The 19,060-nt window shown below is 38.3% G+C and overlaps 1 protein-coding gene and 1 pseudogene across 8 annotated transcripts in view; both read right to left on the bottom strand.

Annotated features, from left to right (window-relative positions):
* Nucleotides 1-19,060, bottom strand: part of CLASP1 (cytoplasmic linker associated protein 1) — a 293,090-nt gene that overhangs the window by 100,683 nt on the left and 173,347 nt on the right. For 5 of the 8 annotated variants that reach the window (XM_036318902.1, XM_036318901.1, XM_036318900.1 and 2 more), the window contains 2 exons: nucleotides 15,773-15,940; nucleotides 1,139-1,242 (listed from right to left, as the gene is read on the bottom strand). In XM_036318902.1, the coding sequence (XP_036174795.1) occupies nucleotides 1,139-1,242; nucleotides 15,773-15,940 (272 nt within the window). Of the gene's footprint in view, nucleotides 1-1,138; nucleotides 1,243-5,291; nucleotides 5,355-9,880; nucleotides 9,989-15,772; nucleotides 15,941-17,897; nucleotides 17,925-19,060 lie in introns of all 8 variants that reach the window. The other 3 variants (XM_036318904.1, XM_036318897.1, XM_036318898.1) reach the window with 3 other exon arrangements.
* On the bottom strand, nucleotides 6,621-6,832 carry LOC118662365 (annotated as a pseudogene).

Raw genomic sequence — 19,060 nt, forward strand, 5'->3', positions numbered from 1 at the left:
AACAGAATCTAAACATTGCAACTTGGAAGGAAAAACAGCGTCACAGAATTCTGTTCCAGCTCCTGACTCTTAAGTTAAAGCCCCTGATAGAGCAATCTCCCTCAATTCCTGCATGTGCCAGAAAAGGCCCACCTGCAGAGCAGCTCATGCAGGAGCTGGCCAGGCAGCCCTGCAGAAAGGAAAGCATTATGAGAGAGAGCAGCAAGCTGCCTGCTCACAGCCGCTTGCCAAAAAATCTGAGCAAGAACAAACGAGAGAGAAAGAGAGAGAGAGAGAGAGTCAGAATCACTTGTAGCCACAAACCATACATTTTGATCACACAAAACATGGCTGAATTAAAACTTCAGGGTCTGAAAGGTGGATGCTTCCTTAGAGGAGAAAAATCTTCCAACAGCAGTCACAGCCAGAGGTCAGACAGTTCTAAAGAGAGCCTAGTTTAATGCTGAGCGCACCGACCAAAAGACCCCCGCGGCTGTGCCCCTACTTGCTGAAATGGATCTTTAGAAAGCACCTTGACCACTAGCAGACTCTATCAAGGACCTTTTTGCTATAACCATAAATGTAAGGGCCTCTGGGCACTTCCTATTGTTTTTAGATATTACATTATAAGGATGCAAAAACATACTCCACCCGTGCTTGAGAGCCTCAAAGGGCTCATCTTAAACTTGGGGGAAGTTTCCATATAAAATGACTTACAAACTCATTTTTAAAAACAAACAAACAAAAAAGCAAAGTGATACGGAACAACCAGTGAGGCAAAGGAATAAATGCAGATTTTCAAACCACAAACTCTACGACTTAGTATAATAATTTTTTTTTTTAGGTTATGCCATCAAAGCTTGTAAAGCAACAGAAGCAATAAAATGGGGAAAAGATGCTGAAAAAAAGAAAAAAGAAAAAAGACACCCAATGACATCAGAGAAGCCCAATGTCATCATAACTTCCTCAATACTGAGGAGCACAGAAGAAATACTTGATGCTAATAATTTCTGTAAGGCTACCTTTCACTTAAACCAGTAATATAAATTTACCCAACTTAAAGAGTGTCAAGGTAACCTGATTTGGAGGCACTTTTCTGTTAAGACAGAATAATTCGGATGAGTAAGTCAAAGAGACAGACAGGCACTGTGACTCTTACCAAAGCGTCAGCAACAGCAGCTTCAAGATCTGTACTTGTGCTTAACACGCGCATGGCATTCACAGAACCAGGTATTCTTCCTGCCTGGCCAAGCCCAAACCGGTCTATTTAAAAAACAAAAGCAAAAGATATGTCACTTTAATTCACATTTTCTCCATTTCTTTGCAAGGATCCCTCCCTCTTCCCACCTACAGAACAGAGGCTGTGGAAACTGCCCAGCCCATTTAAATACATTGGACTTGGAGTTTTAGCTACACTTGTTTCCCAGTGACAGAGGGTAGAATGTTCGCAGTTAGTACCATCGTGCCACAAAGCATCCTGACAATTGAAATGGTTCTTTAATGATATTTTATTTTTGAAAAGTGCTGAGATATAGGAGAGAGCAACTTATTACAGAAGGGAGCAGAGCTATGGGTTGAGTCTCTCAATCTGTTTAGCATTCCCTCTAGAGCAGCGGTTCTCAACCTGTGGGTCGCGACCCCTTTGGGGGTCGAACGACCCTTTCACAGGGGTCGCCTAAGACCATCGGAAAACACATATAATATAATTACATATTGTTTTTGTGATTAATCACTATGCTTTAATTACGTTCAATCTGTAACAATGAAAATACATTCTGCATATCAGATACTTACATTACGATTCATAACTAGCAAAATTACAGTTATGAAGTAGCAACGAAAATAATTTTATGGTTGGGAGTCATCACAACATGAGGAACTGTATTAAAGGGTCGTGGCATTAGGAAGGTTGAGAACCACTGCTCTAGAGCAAGCATGTCAAACTCGCGGCCTATGAGCCACATGTGGCCCACAGCGAATATTTTTGTGGCCCAGCCAATATAAACATATGTAAGAAACGTTTTAACAAAAATTTTGTAACTTAATTTTTACAATATCCTGTTATACATAATTATTAATAACAAAGTACAATGTTCACTAATGACTGATTACTTTAATCGTGTTGCTTTCATTTCCCTTACGTGCCTTATGCACAGGCACACCATTTATCTCCACTAATACCAGCAGCGAATATTTCAGCAGCCGATTGCCACGTCATTAGTTTTGGACTGATTTATTTGGTGTGCACAACAGGAAATATTTCACTTTCGGAGAACAAAAAAAAAATTGGTTTGTGTTACGCTTATTAATTTGTGCAGTTATTCAGTGTCTGGTAAGTTACTGTTCAAGAAAAAGTATTAATTTTATTAAAATGTTCTATTATTTTATGTTAACGATTACTCATTTATTTCAGCTCTTTGTATTCAGCATGTCTCTATCGAAATAAACGTACGTTTCTATGAAAATTGAAGTTTTTATTTTTTTGAGGCCCACATAAACTTAAACCTTGTTTATTTGGCCCGTGTTAGCCTTTGAGTTTGTTCCTCAATACAGTTCCTCATATTGTGGTGACCCCCAATTTCATTGTTACAAATTGAACATAATTAAAGCATAGTGATTAATCACAAAAACAATATATAATTACATATGTGTTTTCTGATGATCTTAGGCGACCCCTGTGAAAGGGTCGTTCGACCCCCAAAGGGGTCGCGACCCACAGGCTGAGAACCGCTGCTCTAGAGTCAAGTGGCCCTGAGGTTTAGTCAAACTAATTAGGACGCTTCAAGGTTACTGTGGCTGCAGGTCAATAAGTCCTAATGCAATGTGCAATAGTCAAAATTTAAAACAAATGTATTCAGTTGATCACTGTGCAAATTTTCATCAGTGTCAATGCTATTTAACTATTATTAATTAAACTCAATTAATTTTAGGCATATGTTCATCATAATTCCTGTATCACCAAAGGTTATTTAAATAAATTTATTAAAATTCTTTAATAATCACCACAAAAGCTAGCATTGCAACTGCAAAATATTAATAATTAAGATAATATTGTATACATTTTCCCTGAGTCCCTCAAAGGATTTTTAAATGATAGTCTTTATACATGTGGACAAAATGGATAGAATCCACAAGATTTAAAACAAATTTTACAGTTCAAACAACTATTCTAAGCTTGCTAATGATCATGGACAATGAAAACTAGCTTTTTAAAGTCCTTTACATTACATTTGACCAGCCTTCCTTAAGAAGTACTGAGATTTAAACTATAATAGAAGGTCCATGTAAATTATACTTCACAGGTATATCACACTAGTTTCTTATTTAAAATGCTAAGATATATTTTAAAAAAAAGCTTTGGAAGAAATGTTAAGATAAAAAATGCTTTCTTTTTATTAACATATACTGGACAAGGAAAATCTCTGTTACTAGCCATATAAAGCATTTACAATAAAAGGAAAACTAGTATTTGTTTTAAATAAATTGATCTTTCCTATGAAGTGATATGTAAAATCTTACAAATAAGATTTTAGATCTATAACAAACATCACCTACAAAGCCGGTGAACTTTAAAAGTGAAGTGTTATTTAACGCTTTTAAATGCCAGTTTCAAAACATTACATCTTCCATCGCCACAGAAAGAAAAAAAATGTAAACAGTGCTAATCAAAAAAGTTATACAGTCATGAATTTTTATAAGGAAACAAAAATTGTATGTTATACTATCCCCTTTTTTAATGCACTTGCTGATCATACTGAATGTCACCTTAGTCATTTAAGGCAATTTAATGTGCCATATAAACTATAGAGAAACCACAAAACAATTATATCTACATAATTATATAGATATAAATTACCAGTTGAAATATGAAACAAGTATAAATTTGAGATTTATTTTGCAGTTTCATAAATGATCTTCATTCTTCCCCCATTAAAAAAGGGTAGATAGTAAGGGATTTATGAATAACAGAATGAAAGTAATTCAGTTAAAAGCCATTTAAAAATTACCAGCATGAACTTAAAAACGAAGTCTACATAAAATAAAATAAGGAATTAGATCTCATGCCAGCAGTTCTTGCTCAAGGGATAATACTGATTTTTCAGACATAAAATTAAAACTAAAAGAACAATGCAATTAATTAATCTTGCTTCCCAAATGCACACAGCTTTGTCACAGTGTCTGCAGCTCATTCTATATGTATCAGAGATCATTGAATTCCAAGTCTTAAGAGGAAATGTTTGGATCTAAGCAGAACTGTAAGCCTTTTATTTCAACCAGAGAAAACTCTGTTCTGCATTCTCGCTGCTCTGATACCATTATGAAGCTCCATTTCTAAGCAATGGATACAGATGACCGTACCCAGTCTGGCCCATAACCTTCAGGGGAATGGGAGAGCATATATTTTAAAAATGCATACCTGCTTTCATGTAGAGGAGGAACAAAGAAAATATCTAACTCAGTGACTTGGTCACAGTTATCACTTGTGACTTAATAAGATTGTGTCTTACTCAATACTGTAGTCATTAGGGTTTCTAGTATCTGAAAATGATGCCAATTAAATCTGGCAAACTAATATATATATATATATATATATATATATATATATATATATATATATATATATATATATATATATATATATATTACTGTACGCTTACTTTTGCCCCAATGGCTAACCAGTGAATTTTTGGTATTGTCAAAAAGGGGCCGAGATGGAAAAAGCTTGGGGACCAAAGGCTGCAAAAGCTGCCACTGGCCTGACTATGTTATCTGAATCATGATCTTCTTTTTCCACAAAAGTGTTAGGACAATCCACTTATTTTTATGCCTACAATTTTACGTATGACCTACTTTGGTAACTAAATAGTACCTCCAAATTAGAACTTGACACTAACTAACATTAATAATCATCACTTTATTGGGAGTGAAGACTTGGGAGATGAAAGACTCTGTTGGATAATATTCATACTCCACTCCCCACAGGGACCCTTCTGATACCTAAAGTCTGGGTGCTTTCCTGGGGGAGGGAGCAAAAGAGGGTGAGAAGTGCCCCCCCGCCTTTGCTTTGCTTCGTTTTAACATAAATACGAACACTGGAGAAATAATGTTGTCAAAACAAGCTATAAAGCATCTACAGCCTATTAACAGAACCATAAACATTCAACAACTTAAAAAAATTCAAGCACATGGGGTGGGGGGTGGTGAAGTGCATACATGCCAAGTGCTAGCCAACACTGATGAAAACGAATGTAAAATGAGTGCGGAACTAGAAGGGATGGAGAAGCCGAGGCATGCAGTTAGCACTTGTTCACCTGACTGCCCGACAGAGTCAGCAGTGGAGAGAGCGCTAGTGGACCTGGAATGCCGTCGAGAGGCTGCAGGTAAAAGGAATGGTGACACCCACAGGATTAACACAGAGGTACCGAGACAGAATGCCACAGTCCAAAGGAAATGCGACTGCCGCCACGGGCCACGTTTTCTCATGAAAAGAAATGGTGCTACATATGAATGGATAGCAAGGGCAATCCCTAAATTCCACGGCTGCTGGCTCTCAGGCAGCTCTTAAATACATAGGCACTCAAAGGCCCTCTGTAAGGCATTCCTTATGCACCAACGAATTCAGACTCCAGGTGGATCTTTATTCCATGAAGCCTCTACCAGCCATTATGAAATATGCAACATGAAGAACATCAGGAGTCACCAGCACCGTCTGAATCCGGGTCGAACAGCAGGATGGATTCACTCAGCCCACAAGATGTCTCATCAGTATGTGATGCACATGTAACCATGCACCAAAAACAAAAGAGAATTTATAATGTCATCTGAACACAAACAGAATGAATCACAAGAAGAGGGCTCAACAACTGGACTTCCATCCTCCCCAGTCAAACGTTTGTTGTTCTGTTGCATGGCTATCCTAATTAATGAATTTACTTTTTAATTATTGGAAATTTAGTTTTAAGTTTAAATGGCCTTCCTGGGAGAGGCATTTGCAGTACCACGGTATGAATACTGCCTCTGTAATACAACTGGGGGCAAAATCCTGGTTTGATCTGTAAGTACTTAACATCTCTGTGTCTCCATTTCCTCATCTGTAAAATGGTGCTGGTAACAGTACCTACCTCTTGGGAGTTAAGAGAATTAAGAGCTCATACACACAGCACTAAACACAATGCCAGGCACAGAACAAACAGTGGTTAAAAGTCACGGTAGTGGTGCTGGTCGTGGCAGTAATAGTGAAGAGTGAATTCCAATGCACATCTATACATTAAATATTGTTTCATTAGCAAGTATTCATAATACGCATATTAAGTCATCAATTGGAGGAAATGCATGCTTAACTATATCCTCGTGGAGATAATGACTTTTACAATTGATTATGAAATAGAGACTTGATTCAAACATGAATTTTTTTACCAGAGTGCCATCCAATATGTGGCTTTTCTTTACCTCATTACTCTGAAAAGAACACGATGGCTGCACCCCAGAAAGCCCCTCAGTTTAACGGTGACACTGAGCAGAGCTACTTCTCACACACACTGGGGTGCAGGGTCCTGCACACATCAGCAGTCACGGTCATCAAGTATCAAAACATCTCCAGTACAATTTACTCATTAAAGACCATGTCACTTGATGAAATGCACATATTGGTGGTGTGTGTGGTATTACACAGCAAAGGCTACCTACCTGGCCAATGAGGGCACATTTTTATCATCTTACAAAAAGAAAACTTAAGAATTCCTAATTCTTCAAGAAGCACAAAAATAAATCAGCAATCTCTAAAACAGGTATTATATTAAACTGATAAGAACAGATACTACACTTGATCTTAGCCAAAAGGCCGAGAAGCGATAAAAACAGGTATTATAAAATAGTCCCTTTACTCAAATAAGGAAGATGACAAAATGTTTTTTTTAGTCTGAAGCCAAATAATCATTTCATTATACAGGTTGATCAGAATCACTTGATAGTTTAAACTAAAAGTAGCTTTTTAGGAATACATGATCTAAATGTTTCTTATAAAGTGTCCTTTGGTTCTATTTCAATAAAATATTTTATAGTAAATCTGTCGTGTAATGAATCCTTTGTCACAATCTCAGTAAATACCGGACAATGGAATCCAAGGTGAAACCATTTACATCAAAGTCTTATTTACAAATGCTAGAGCCCTTAATTCCACTTAAGTCTTGTCATTATAACTATATAAATGCATACTCATACCATTAAAATGGCCCAAACAATCTAGTTATAAAAATGCAAACTTAAAGCCAATATATAGTCACCTAATTACCTTCACCCCACACCCTTTTTGGAACGTGAAAATTGACCATGTGAGTTGATACAAAGGAGCACTCACACACAATCTCGCTTATTTATAAAGGGGGTGGGAAATGCTTGTTTAAGTGGGTAAGAAAAAGAAGAACCCTTCACATTCTTTGAAGGGCGTAGTAAGTTCCCCTGGGGACAGCAACCTCCTGGGACGAATCCCCAGGTCCTAGCCCCAAGCCTGGAAATCTTCAGAGCCTGCTGAGCTCTTCTCTTTGCCTAAGCCTGCAGGGGCCTCACAGACAGCATTTAATACATTTCAGAGAATAAATGAAACATGTGCTGCTTTCAACTGAGGCAGGGTAACAACCAAGCTTTGAAATCAGACCTGGATTCAAACCCAGACCACTGCATAGCTGTGTGACTTGAGAAAGTGGCTTATCTTGATTGAGCCTGTTTTGCCCTCCATAACAGAGGGTGATACCTATCCGAGGAACCAGGGGGATGGCTCAGCATGGTGCCAGGTACACGTGAGCGCTGTTGTTCCTGTGTAACCAAAGTTTTATAAACAAATTTAACCCATGGAGGGAAGCAACGGGCATGGTATAAAAGTTCATCTGAAAAGATGGTACTACTGCCTGACGCCACCGAAGACACATGCCGATGCCGGAGCCCATTCGGAAGGGAAACAGCTGCAGCCACGTCGTCTGCACCAGTGGGAGCAACATGCATTAAGCCCCCTGGGCTGTCACCAGACACAGAGCAGATCCCTTTGCCAAAGAAAGTGAAGACAGACTAGCTCACTCAGCTCCTCGGGGTTTGCCTGGGACCTCAAGAGAGCAGCGCAACCTGCCTGGTCCAAAGACCACAAGATGTTACACAGGCTGCGTCCATGGACAAGAACAAAAATGCCAGGATGTGTATGGAATAAAAAGACTGAATTGCCTCTCAGAGACAAAGTGGCCAATAAACAGACTGACTTGTTCACTTATGTAACCGGTTTTCTAGAACAGCGGTCGCCAACCTTCGGACCTCATGGACCACCAGTTGGCGACCGTTGTTCTAGAAGGTCAAATAGCGAGCAGGATATACAGAAATAAATTCTTAACTTAAAAGAAAAAATCACCAGTTCACTCAGAAAAAACCCCACCACTGCTGCCCTTGACTGGTTGGGAAATCTGATCTGTCCCTCAGATTGCTGGGAAAGGGCTGACCGCAGCAAGCAAACTGCATTCCTCCCAGGCACCTCACCAGGTCGCGAGGGCCATCCAGCAAGGCGTCTGCATCTGTTACCTGGTCTTCCTCAGAACTTCATAAAGGACAAGGGGTCGTAAAGGAATATATCTAGACTTTGATTATTGATACCGACTGGGGGGAAAAGATATTGGGAAGCAGTGTATGACATTAGAAGGCACTAAAACAACTACTACGACCTTATGCTTTTGACATTTTTATATTTAAAAGACCAGTTATTCCGAGTGAAAATAACAGACCCCTGCCGTCCCCAGTTCCATGTAACACTCGGGCCCTTCGTTATGAGCGATTCCTGCCGGCTTATCAAAAGGAAAACATGCAGTTGTACAGCACTTCACATGACAAAGGACTGAGACACAATTACTGAAGAATACAAACATTTCTTTTCTGTGCTGACAGACGACTTTGGGGATTAATAATTTGCACTACATAAAAAAGTAATTTATATGTCCATATTAGAGAAAGGCAGAACTATTAAAGCTAAAAAGAAAAGGTAAATAAAATATCCTATAATGGATACATTTTCCCCCTTGTTTTCCTGAAGCCTAGAAACTGTTACAATACAAATTCTGGATATGAGAAAAACTGAGGGTGGGATGGGGAACGAAGAGCCCAGCTGGGGCCTGGCTGGTGACTGGGCACAGTGCTGACACCACCTCATGACCAAATATTGTAATTTTTTGTCCTGGGATGGCATCAGGCCACAGACATTAAACCGCCTCTTGAGCCCAGGAAGCATGACACTATCTAATGAACAAGCAACATCAGGAAGTTTTGCATTGAGCTATATACCTGAGCAATTTATCAAAAAGCTACTTTCAGATTGCTTGGATGAAAGCTTTGAAATGACTCCGTTAACAAAAGCATGGCTAGTATCTTCATTCATGCTGCTTTTTAAATTACTGTCATCATCCCGAAACTGAGCACATTTACTGTCCTAAACATGATCGTGTTTTTGTATTTTTTTCCTTCTTGGAATTAAACCACGTATGGCCCAATCTCTGGCAAAATTAAACACAAATTATAGAAATTCAATGAGTAAGAATAAACTCTGCATTAGCTCTACTTTCAAGCAGCAATGAACTTGGGCTAAGCTTCATCTTATGTTAGAAATGAACACACGGATGAGCTTGCCCGGCTAAGTGGCCATAAGTAACAGCACAGACTGAAGTGATGCTTTTCCTCTAATACTGAAAAACTGGAAAGGCTCCAAACTTAAGCATGCAGAGGGGGACAACAAAGGGTGGCTAAGGAAGAGGAAAGGAAGAAGAAAGGGCCACAGGACAGCAGGAGGGAAAGCAGGTCATTCCCTGGCAGTGTCCGGGACAGCATCTGGAGCAGGGGCAGGATGCTCCGAGAGCCAGCGCCTCCGTGTACTCACCCAGTGGAGGGAAGCCCCGAGCAGGGCTTGTATCTCGGCTGCTCTCACGGCTGGTATCGCGGCTGCACCCCTGACTCATGCTGGGTCGAGGGATACGGCTGCTCCGTGCTAGTGTGCAGCATGAGGGGTTTCAGAGAAGGTGAACAAGTTTAATGAAGACAGAAAAACTCACACAATGTCAGTCACATTCCATTAATGTAATCACGACACTGTCCTGATGGCTGAGCATGTACCCCTGCTACGTCTCCTGACGGCCGTGCCAACAGCAGGAGGTTTGTACAAAAACTCCACTATGCTCAATGCCTCAGAAAGCTGTGAATTTTGGTGTTAAGGTAAAATAGCGCCTCAGTGTAAAAAATGAAAAGAAAGCTTTCAAAGAACAAACCGGCATCAGAAAATAAAAGCTCCGTCTTTTAGAAAAGACCATTGTTATGGCTTTGGCAAACTTCTTTCTCCCCTGGAGGGTAAAGGACCAAAGCCATTTCCATGTGCACCGGGTTCTCAATTTAGGGGAAAAAACAGAAAAAGGGTCCTGGGCACTGCCATCCGTGAACTTAACTAACTGAGAGCCCACCTCTCCCAGCCCGGCCTTCTTTACAAAGAGAAGCCCCTGGACTGACAGCCAGAGAGCCTGTGCACTCGAGTGAGTGTGGAGACGTTCAAACACACTTCACTATCGGAACCAACAGAGAGGAAGAGCTGGGACTGCTGTCCCTTTTTACTGCCCCGACATTAATTCCTGCTTTTTCTATGGGAATCAAAACTCGGCCTGCGGTCCTTACGCAAGCACCTTCACCTCTCCAGCCTCACACAGTCTGATAGTGATCCACTGATAACCCAGTCTCTGCACCATGAGATCCCTCCACTGACCTGAAAACGGCCAATTACTTTATGATTATCTACAGATAATGTTATTATACTCACATTATAAAACACTGAAAACACAATCACATAGACAGCATAAGGTTTCTAATATAACTTGGCTATAAAATCACAGAAAAGATCATTAGGGCCTTATTTTTCATTTTATTTTGAGAAAACAGAAATACAGTACTGGAAAAGTATTTGGAAACACCCTGACATACTGCAGGCGTATAAACACCAATGTCACAGTGGATGGGGACAACAAAGATCTCCCTCTTGAGAGGGTCTATTCTTCTCGACTGGGTAGAAGTGCCTTCTTTAGAAATTTTGGAAAAAATAAACTTGATCCACTGATATAAAAACATGGCTATTTTCAGACCAATGCATCAATGAGCATAACCTATTTATTTTAAAGCAAAGATATGTTTACTGTATGGCCAAACCACAACAAGAATACCTTACAAACCAGAACTGTGAAGCCCTCAGTAAAGACTACAAAGGTAGAGAAGCAACCAACTTCCGACTGTGGTCTTCCTCGGGGCTAGAGTTCAATTAGACCTGAACGCTGAGTGAGTGGTGTCCAACAGCTCAGGGCCGCAGTGGCGAGCACAGGACTGCAATCTAAGCAACAGTCAAAACAGAGCTGCATCTGGAAGTCTCTAGTAATTCCTAAATTCTCCTTCATCTTGCCAGTGACATGGCGCACTGAGTTTCCACTCAAAGTAGCAGTATGCAATCAGCAATGTTTGAAACATTCTGAGTAGCTCCTACAATGAGGGCAAAACCAGCAGGTGCTAAACTCTTAAAAAACAACAGCTAGGGAGTATCCGCTGACACCGCCAATATCTGACAAGTTGCAGAGAACCTACAAAGCAGCACTGCTTACGCTCAGAGGGTCGACACCGCATCCAATTCATGCAGCGACCTCACAGTGCCCTGCTCACTCACTGGCCCGGCCACCGCGCTCCCCTTAGGAAGGCTAGGGAGAAAGTGGGCATTTAAAGAGCACGACACTGTGAGGTGAGGCACACATGGTAATACTTCTGGCTCCCTGAGGAAAGGCACACGTGAACATCTCGTCTGCTGCACTGCCTACTCCAAAACTCATAGTCAAAAGTAATAAAAACAGTCCTGATAGTTTTTAACATATGTCATGCTTAGCTCAGCATTTTCTTAAGAGTTCTCGCCCAATTACTTCTGAAGTTCTACCCAGCTCTCACTCCCTCCTTTAAACTAACATACATGCTGCAGCAATGGGAAATCTGCTTTCCCTGCTTCGTGCAGACAATAAAGGGATAGATATGATCGGAAACAATATGCACAGTTCTTAGTAAGGTTTAGCCTCCTAGTACTTCACCAAGAGAAAGTTCCTTCGCGCATCCATGCTGCCTGGCTCCTTTAGCATATGGCTAGTAGTAACACAGAAGAATCCCGTTTACGATTTTGTCAAAATCTTCCCATATGGTTGCTCCAAACCTCATTAAAGCACCTTTAGTGGTGACATCAACAGTTTAAATGTTGGATAATTTAAAACACTTATAATACCTCCTCCAGAGACCAATCTATAAGAAGGATTTAAAATAAGTACATAAATAAATCATTTTTACGAGGACTAACTAATTAGGTGGTAAAAACCAAAAACAATACACCAAATCAACTTGCCTCTGTATCGAGTGCCCAAAGGGGACATTCCATGGGAGCACAGGGAGGAGAAGGCCCGCAGAGGAAGAAGTGATCAACATACTTGCTATCTGAACGCTCTGAAGCGGCGTTCTTAGGCAGCTCCGGCGTCCTGTGCTCACACGAATTGCTGGGAAGCCTTGAGAAACTATTTGATTGGTTTTCATTTCCTGAGCGACGCTTTATTCCACCTTTATAGTGTTTTAAGGGTAATCCTGACCTTTGCCTTTTAAGGAAGAATTCTACCAGAACTTAAGGAGTACAAGAGGAATAATGAAAAGTACCAGAAATTAAGACATAAACTATCTCCCTAGTCTAGATTTTATTATGTTTTAGTTTTGCTCACAGTAGTCTAATTTAACTGCTGGAAGTTAATTATTAATTTTTAATTCTTTCAAACTATTTTAAAGCAGAGAATGTAAAAGCATTTTAAACATATACTCACAGAATGTAAACTGCAAAAATTCAAATCTTTCTTTTAGCCTTTTTAATAGAAGAGCAGGAGAAGAAAAAAAACAAAGGCAAACTTCTAAAACAGAATTGCTATGAATGTCAGCTACTTATGTGACTTTATTATTAATCAAAAAAAGAATAAAAGACAAAAATGAAATAATTCACAAATAGTATATTCTTCTATTTTGGTTGAATAGTTTATGAAGGAATAAATTGCCAAGAAAAGACATGGTATCAGGGTTTTATTTGGTTTCTTTGCTATTTTACTGGAATTGCATCCTATTTTGCTTAAGTAAATACTAATGAAAAAGAGCTTGGGTATCATTTTGATCACAGATGATAAAAGAAAATTTACTTAAGAAAAATTATTTCAAGCAAAAAAAATATAGCTGAACCAAACATAATTTGTAGATAACTAAAAGCAATTCTCAATGCAAATTATAAGCCTACCTTAGCTATAATTAAAATTACTAATTAGTCTGGGAATTATACAAAATATTCTTAAAAGATGATCCCTCTTATTTTGAATATTTATATTCAAAGTTGCTAAGCAATAAACAAAATATTTAGATACACAGGTATATACCCAGTATATACTAAATGATCACAGAAATATACAATCTATTACTGAAAAAAATGCTAATATATCTGACATCCTATGAACTGGAATCTCTAAGATTATCACAGGCAGAAATGGGAAGGTACATTTTATTCATATATGGCTCTTTATATCTGTGTGTATGTTCTTATTCTCCCAATGTGCAGATATTTAAATAAAATACTATTTATTCAGAATTATATGTATGACCTCAAAGCTTGACATATAACTAACTGACCCCCATGATGATCCACAGGAGGGAGCATCAAGGAAATAATGTGCTTCAAAATAATGTCTTAAATAAAAACTCTTCAGAAGGAAGTGGGCTCCTATTTAGTTCTTACTGATGGATGATGTTTCATAGTACCTCTTTTAAAAGCTTATTAAATGTGGTCTTTTCAACTATCCATAACACAAACTTCATAGTTAAGACCATGGAATATCAGGTCCTAAAGTTACGTTAGATGATTAAAGTTGATTTATTTTCCAATTTCAAGAAGGTAAAAACGGCGTCCTTAATAAATAAAGTAAAATCTCCCCCACCCCTAATTTAAAAGTATGACTCTAATCTGGATTGCCAAACATCCTATGAATTTAATTAACTATGGGGAAAAACCAGCTTAAATCCTCACACCCAGATTTGAAATCAAATGCATTTTCCAAACAAAACCAGATCCAAACACACATATGTTAATCAACTCTGAAATTTATATATTCCAGCCATGACTATTTTCTCTAATTTTATCCACATTACTTGTTATTACTGGATCCAAATAACTTGTCAGCTCAGGCAGCATGCTATGTAATGCCACTTTACGTTGACATTATGTAGAATTAACTAATTAACTAACCACTGCTTGGTTACATTTCTCACCTGCTTTGGAAATGTTAGTCAAACCAAATCCTATGCATTCTACTTCTTACATCTCTGCCTCTGCCTTCTCTTAGCTCAGGTAGCTTTCAAGGACTTCCATGAGCTGGATGCTAAGAGCCCCTCTGCCCTCATCTCCCACCCCACCCTAACCAACTTCCTTTATTGTAGCCAACTATGAATTACTTGTGTTACCCAGGATGCACTATGCTCCCGCTTATCTGACTGCTCTGCACATGCTCCTCTCTGCCCTACAACACCTTTCTCCTCATCTCCCCACCTTATACTTCACCACAGCAGGTTCTACTCTGGGGAACCTCTCCTAGCAGGAACTAAGGAAGATATGGGGTAGACACTCCTTTTCTAGGACAATTCTTGCTTTCAAGTAAAACTGTGACTGAGCAGAAACTCAGCCAGACATCTTGGTGCAGTGGTAGCAAGTACTACGGAATTCTGAGGACTTCCACGCCATGGGAAGCGAGCCGAAGGATCCCAGAGGGCCAAGTCATCGTATTTGTTATACTCTACACATTTTCACCTCTAAGACCGCAAGCTATTTGAAGTCAGAATTTCAATCTATTTCATTTACTTCCATTCCTGAAGTCTAACAAAGTACATTGCACATCACAGTAAACATTCAAGTAAAAGTTGTTAAGGAGATAAATGAATAAGAAACATAGCCCATAAGACTAAAAAATATAGCACTGATTTCACATTAATAGATTTTTACCTTTAGAAAGCAGGTAAAGACAGAGTTTGAACATACATTTTGCATAATATATTACAACAGACTACTACCTTTTATATTAAAAAGCAGTGTACAATTAGATTTTAATAGAGGTAAAAGGTCTATATGCTATTACAATGAAACTTGATACTACAACACAAAAACTACATACTTCATTTCCATCTAGTCCTGGATTTTATGTTTGAACAATACTATGGCAAAAGTAAGTATATATATTTTTGACTATTTTCACCAATTAGGTTAGAAAAGATCAGAATCAAAATAAATGTGGACCTTACAAATTGCTTTTGAAAATTTAGGTTAATAGCTACTTAGTGCTAATCAGTGAAAGAAAAGTGAAAAGCAACATTGCTTCTACAGGTACAGTAGAAAACCCTGCCCATTCCCCCAATTCTAATATTTTGCAAAATGACTCTAAAAAACGAAAACCCACAACGACACAATTCTTCCTCATCAATATGAAATGGTAAGCCCCACACACTTTGCAGTTATAACTGAAACCTGAACATGCCATAATCTATAAAAAGCACAAATCAAAATGTCTTTTTAACACAGGCAAAATGGCATCCTCAATTCAAAAACAAAGCTCTATTTGCCACATTAGAAAAAGGTATTGGATTATGATAAAAATTCTGACCAAGTTGGAAATGGTGCTCCAGGGTCTTGGAGAATCCTTACCTAATCCTATTCGGTTTGGACTTGTTTCTCGGCTACATCCCTGACTTCTGGGAATCTTGCTTCGTTTTTCTGAAGGGAGTGTCACCGGCGGGCCTCTTGAGGAACCCCCAGCAAGGCCACTATAACCACTTCCCAACAATTTCCCTGGAGAACTTGACCGGCTGCCAGCTAAAAATGAAGCAAAACAAAACTGAATAATGGATGTAATCAGGGAATAAATGATAGTATTTCAGAAACCAGTTTATACATTAATTTGGATCAAATATAAAAATAGCTTTGTAGTTGGTGTTAGTACTAATTTTTTTTTTAAACATTAGGAGCATGAAAGAATATTAAGGTATCATAAAAGAATATACATGGACAGTTACTGGTGCTGTGCTACAAAAATAACTGCAAAACTTCTGATTCAAAAAGCAGGATGAGTACAAATAGCCTCCCTGTTCCACAGGAAAGTTCTAGAAATAATCTCAATGGCATTTCTTTAGTGTTTTGTTCTTTTTTTCTGTGACAGTTGGTATGTCACAATTTTTAAGTATAACTGCTGGAAAAGTATAAATGTTAACAAAAATTTTTTAAACAGTCGTTATAGAAAATGGATTCAAGAGAACTCTATTAATTTAACAATTTGAAGAAAAGGGAGAAGGGGAAGAAATAAATAGAAACATGATAAATAAAAATCACAAAATAAGATGGTAGGACTAAGCTCAAATATATCAGTAATCATAATAAATGTGGCTACGCCCTAGCCGGTTTGGCTTAGTGGGTAGAGCGGAGTGAAGGGTCCCAGGTTTAATTCCGGTCAAGGGCACATGCCTGGGTTGCGGGCTCGATACCCAGTGCGGGGGTGGGAGGGCGTGCAGCAAGCAGCTAATCAATGATTCTCTCTCATCATGGATGTTTCTATCTCTCTCTCCCTCCTTCTTCCTTTCTGAAATCAATAAAAATATATTTTTTTAAAATCTTAAAAAAATAAATGTGGCTAGATTAAATTCACCTATTAAAAGACAAAGATGATTGGATTGGTTTTAAAAAAAATAAAATAAAAATTAAATGTATGTTGTTTATAAGAAACAACATACCTAAAACAACAAAATAGAGTAAAACACAGCATTAAAAAAAGAACAGAGGATATATTATATTGACAAACAAATTGTCCATGAAGATATAATAATCATGAACCTTTATGCTCCAAATAACATAGCTTTGTAATATAAAACATAAAACTAAAAATACAGGAAGAAATTGAAAAAGTCCTAATTATTAATATACCACGCAGAAAGACTAATAACCACTAAAAAAAATAACATACCTCGCAGAAATTGTCAGAGTAGTCAAAATTATACAGACATGTATAAACACTTTCCACAGACACAAGTGTAACTCAACAAACGGAATACACGTTTTTCACCTTTACACATATACTACAAAAACCAACTGTATACTAAGCCTCAAAGGAAATCCCAAAAACCTACAAAAGTAGCAGCCATACAGATCACATTCTCTGAGATGTATGCAATAAATTATAAAATAAAAACAAATGATATGCTTAGTAATTTTTATTATGGCTAAGTGACTAGATACCTAAATAACAATTTCTTAGGGTCAAAATTATCAACACACCCAAATGGCAGTAATTTACTTAGATCATCTGCTTAAGTACAGAAGGCAATAAAATTCTAAAACAAAGTGCACATTATTATTTACCAGAGTAAGGATGAGCCAAAGGTAGAACCTTCGAAAAACACTTAACTGGAAATTACACACACACACACACACACACACACACCATTCAAATGAATCATTAAGGTGCATACTCACAAAAATTAGTACTCTATAATGATTTAACTATAATTTAAAGTGAAATTCATTGCAAAAATCACAAGTACACATTACCATGAAGAACCCACCTCATGATCCATTAATTTTGCCCATAAAATTTGAGCATACACATAAACCATTAAGCTATGTAAAAGGAAAAAGAAAATCTATTTCAAATTTTGGATTTTAACATACAGAAAAAATGCAGAAAGATTAAGCTCATAATATAAAAATTAATATTGTGCAAGGAACATGGGTGAGAGAGAACGAACAAAACAACAAACAAACAAGAAGAGAAATGGCTTACCACCAGCAGGATTAGCAGATCTGGATCCTTGATTATGAGAGCAGACCAAAGAACAGGCAAGAAGTGGATTAAAAGACAATAACACAATACAGAGGTCAGCATGCAAACACATGTCTTTGTTCACAAACTATCTTTTTCTAGTTCTTAATCCTCCTAGTCTACTTTGTACTCATGTTGATTTTATATGTCACACTATTTAGCGTTTATTTCTTGTCTGTACATGGAACACTTACAAACCCACAATATGCCAGGAACAGTGCCCGACGTAAGGGATGCAGAGAAGAGTAAGAAAGTGATGACCTTCTGGGAGTACATCTGCTCTCTGGCTCCCAGCACCCTGAGGGAAGTGACTTATCTGTGCATCACTACCACCTAACACAGGGCTCACCACCAGGAGTGCTCAATAAGCAGCAATGAATTAAAAAGAGCTACTAACAGTTCACCAGAGTGCCTGATGCCAAATCCTCAAATATGTAATATTAATCCTCTAAGATTTAAAGCCTCAATATTTAAATCTTCAAATATTTAAAATATGTGAACTGTTAAGAGCCCTAAATCTAATATCAATAAAATCTACATACTATTAAACCAGGACTCTGAATGCTAGTATATCTACATTTGTAATATATATATATATATATATATATATATATATATATGCTCATGTTTTCTTCCTATCAAAATTATTTTTAAAAAATATTTAATTTCTATTTATGAGCTTAAGACCCAGGCTTGATCACTTGTTGCTGTTGTCTCCTGCAGTGGGTGGAGTAAAATGAAGTTTTTAAGGTGGAGCCCGAAGGCAGGGAGAGTGCAGTGTTTTTGTAAGACTGAGTTAAGGCTCAGCCATCCCCCTCAACACCACTCCAGAGGGACTTTCATCCTCACCACCTCTAAGCAGAGGACCAGCAAGGGTAGGGACCCCGGCAGAGGCCAATGCCAATACACGCCAGACATGAAAGAAGAAACATAAAACTCCGTTCGACCCTCACTCTCTAAGAAAGGAACCAGTGCTACACAGCTAAAGGGTTAGACATTTTTTATTCAACTCAATGTCAACATATTGAAGCTGAAAGAGACCATGACCAGAGTATTAGATCTGCTTGTGGCTCCAGGCAACACTAGGGCTCAGCAGAATAACAGAGCTGGGGTACTGTCCCTGA

Source organism: Myotis myotis, unplaced genomic scaffold (genome assembly GCF_014108235.1).
Source record: "Myotis myotis isolate mMyoMyo1 unplaced genomic scaffold, mMyoMyo1.p scaffold_m19_p_8, whole genome shotgun sequence".
NCBI lineage: Eukaryota > Metazoa > Chordata > Mammalia > Chiroptera > Vespertilionidae > Myotis > Myotis myotis.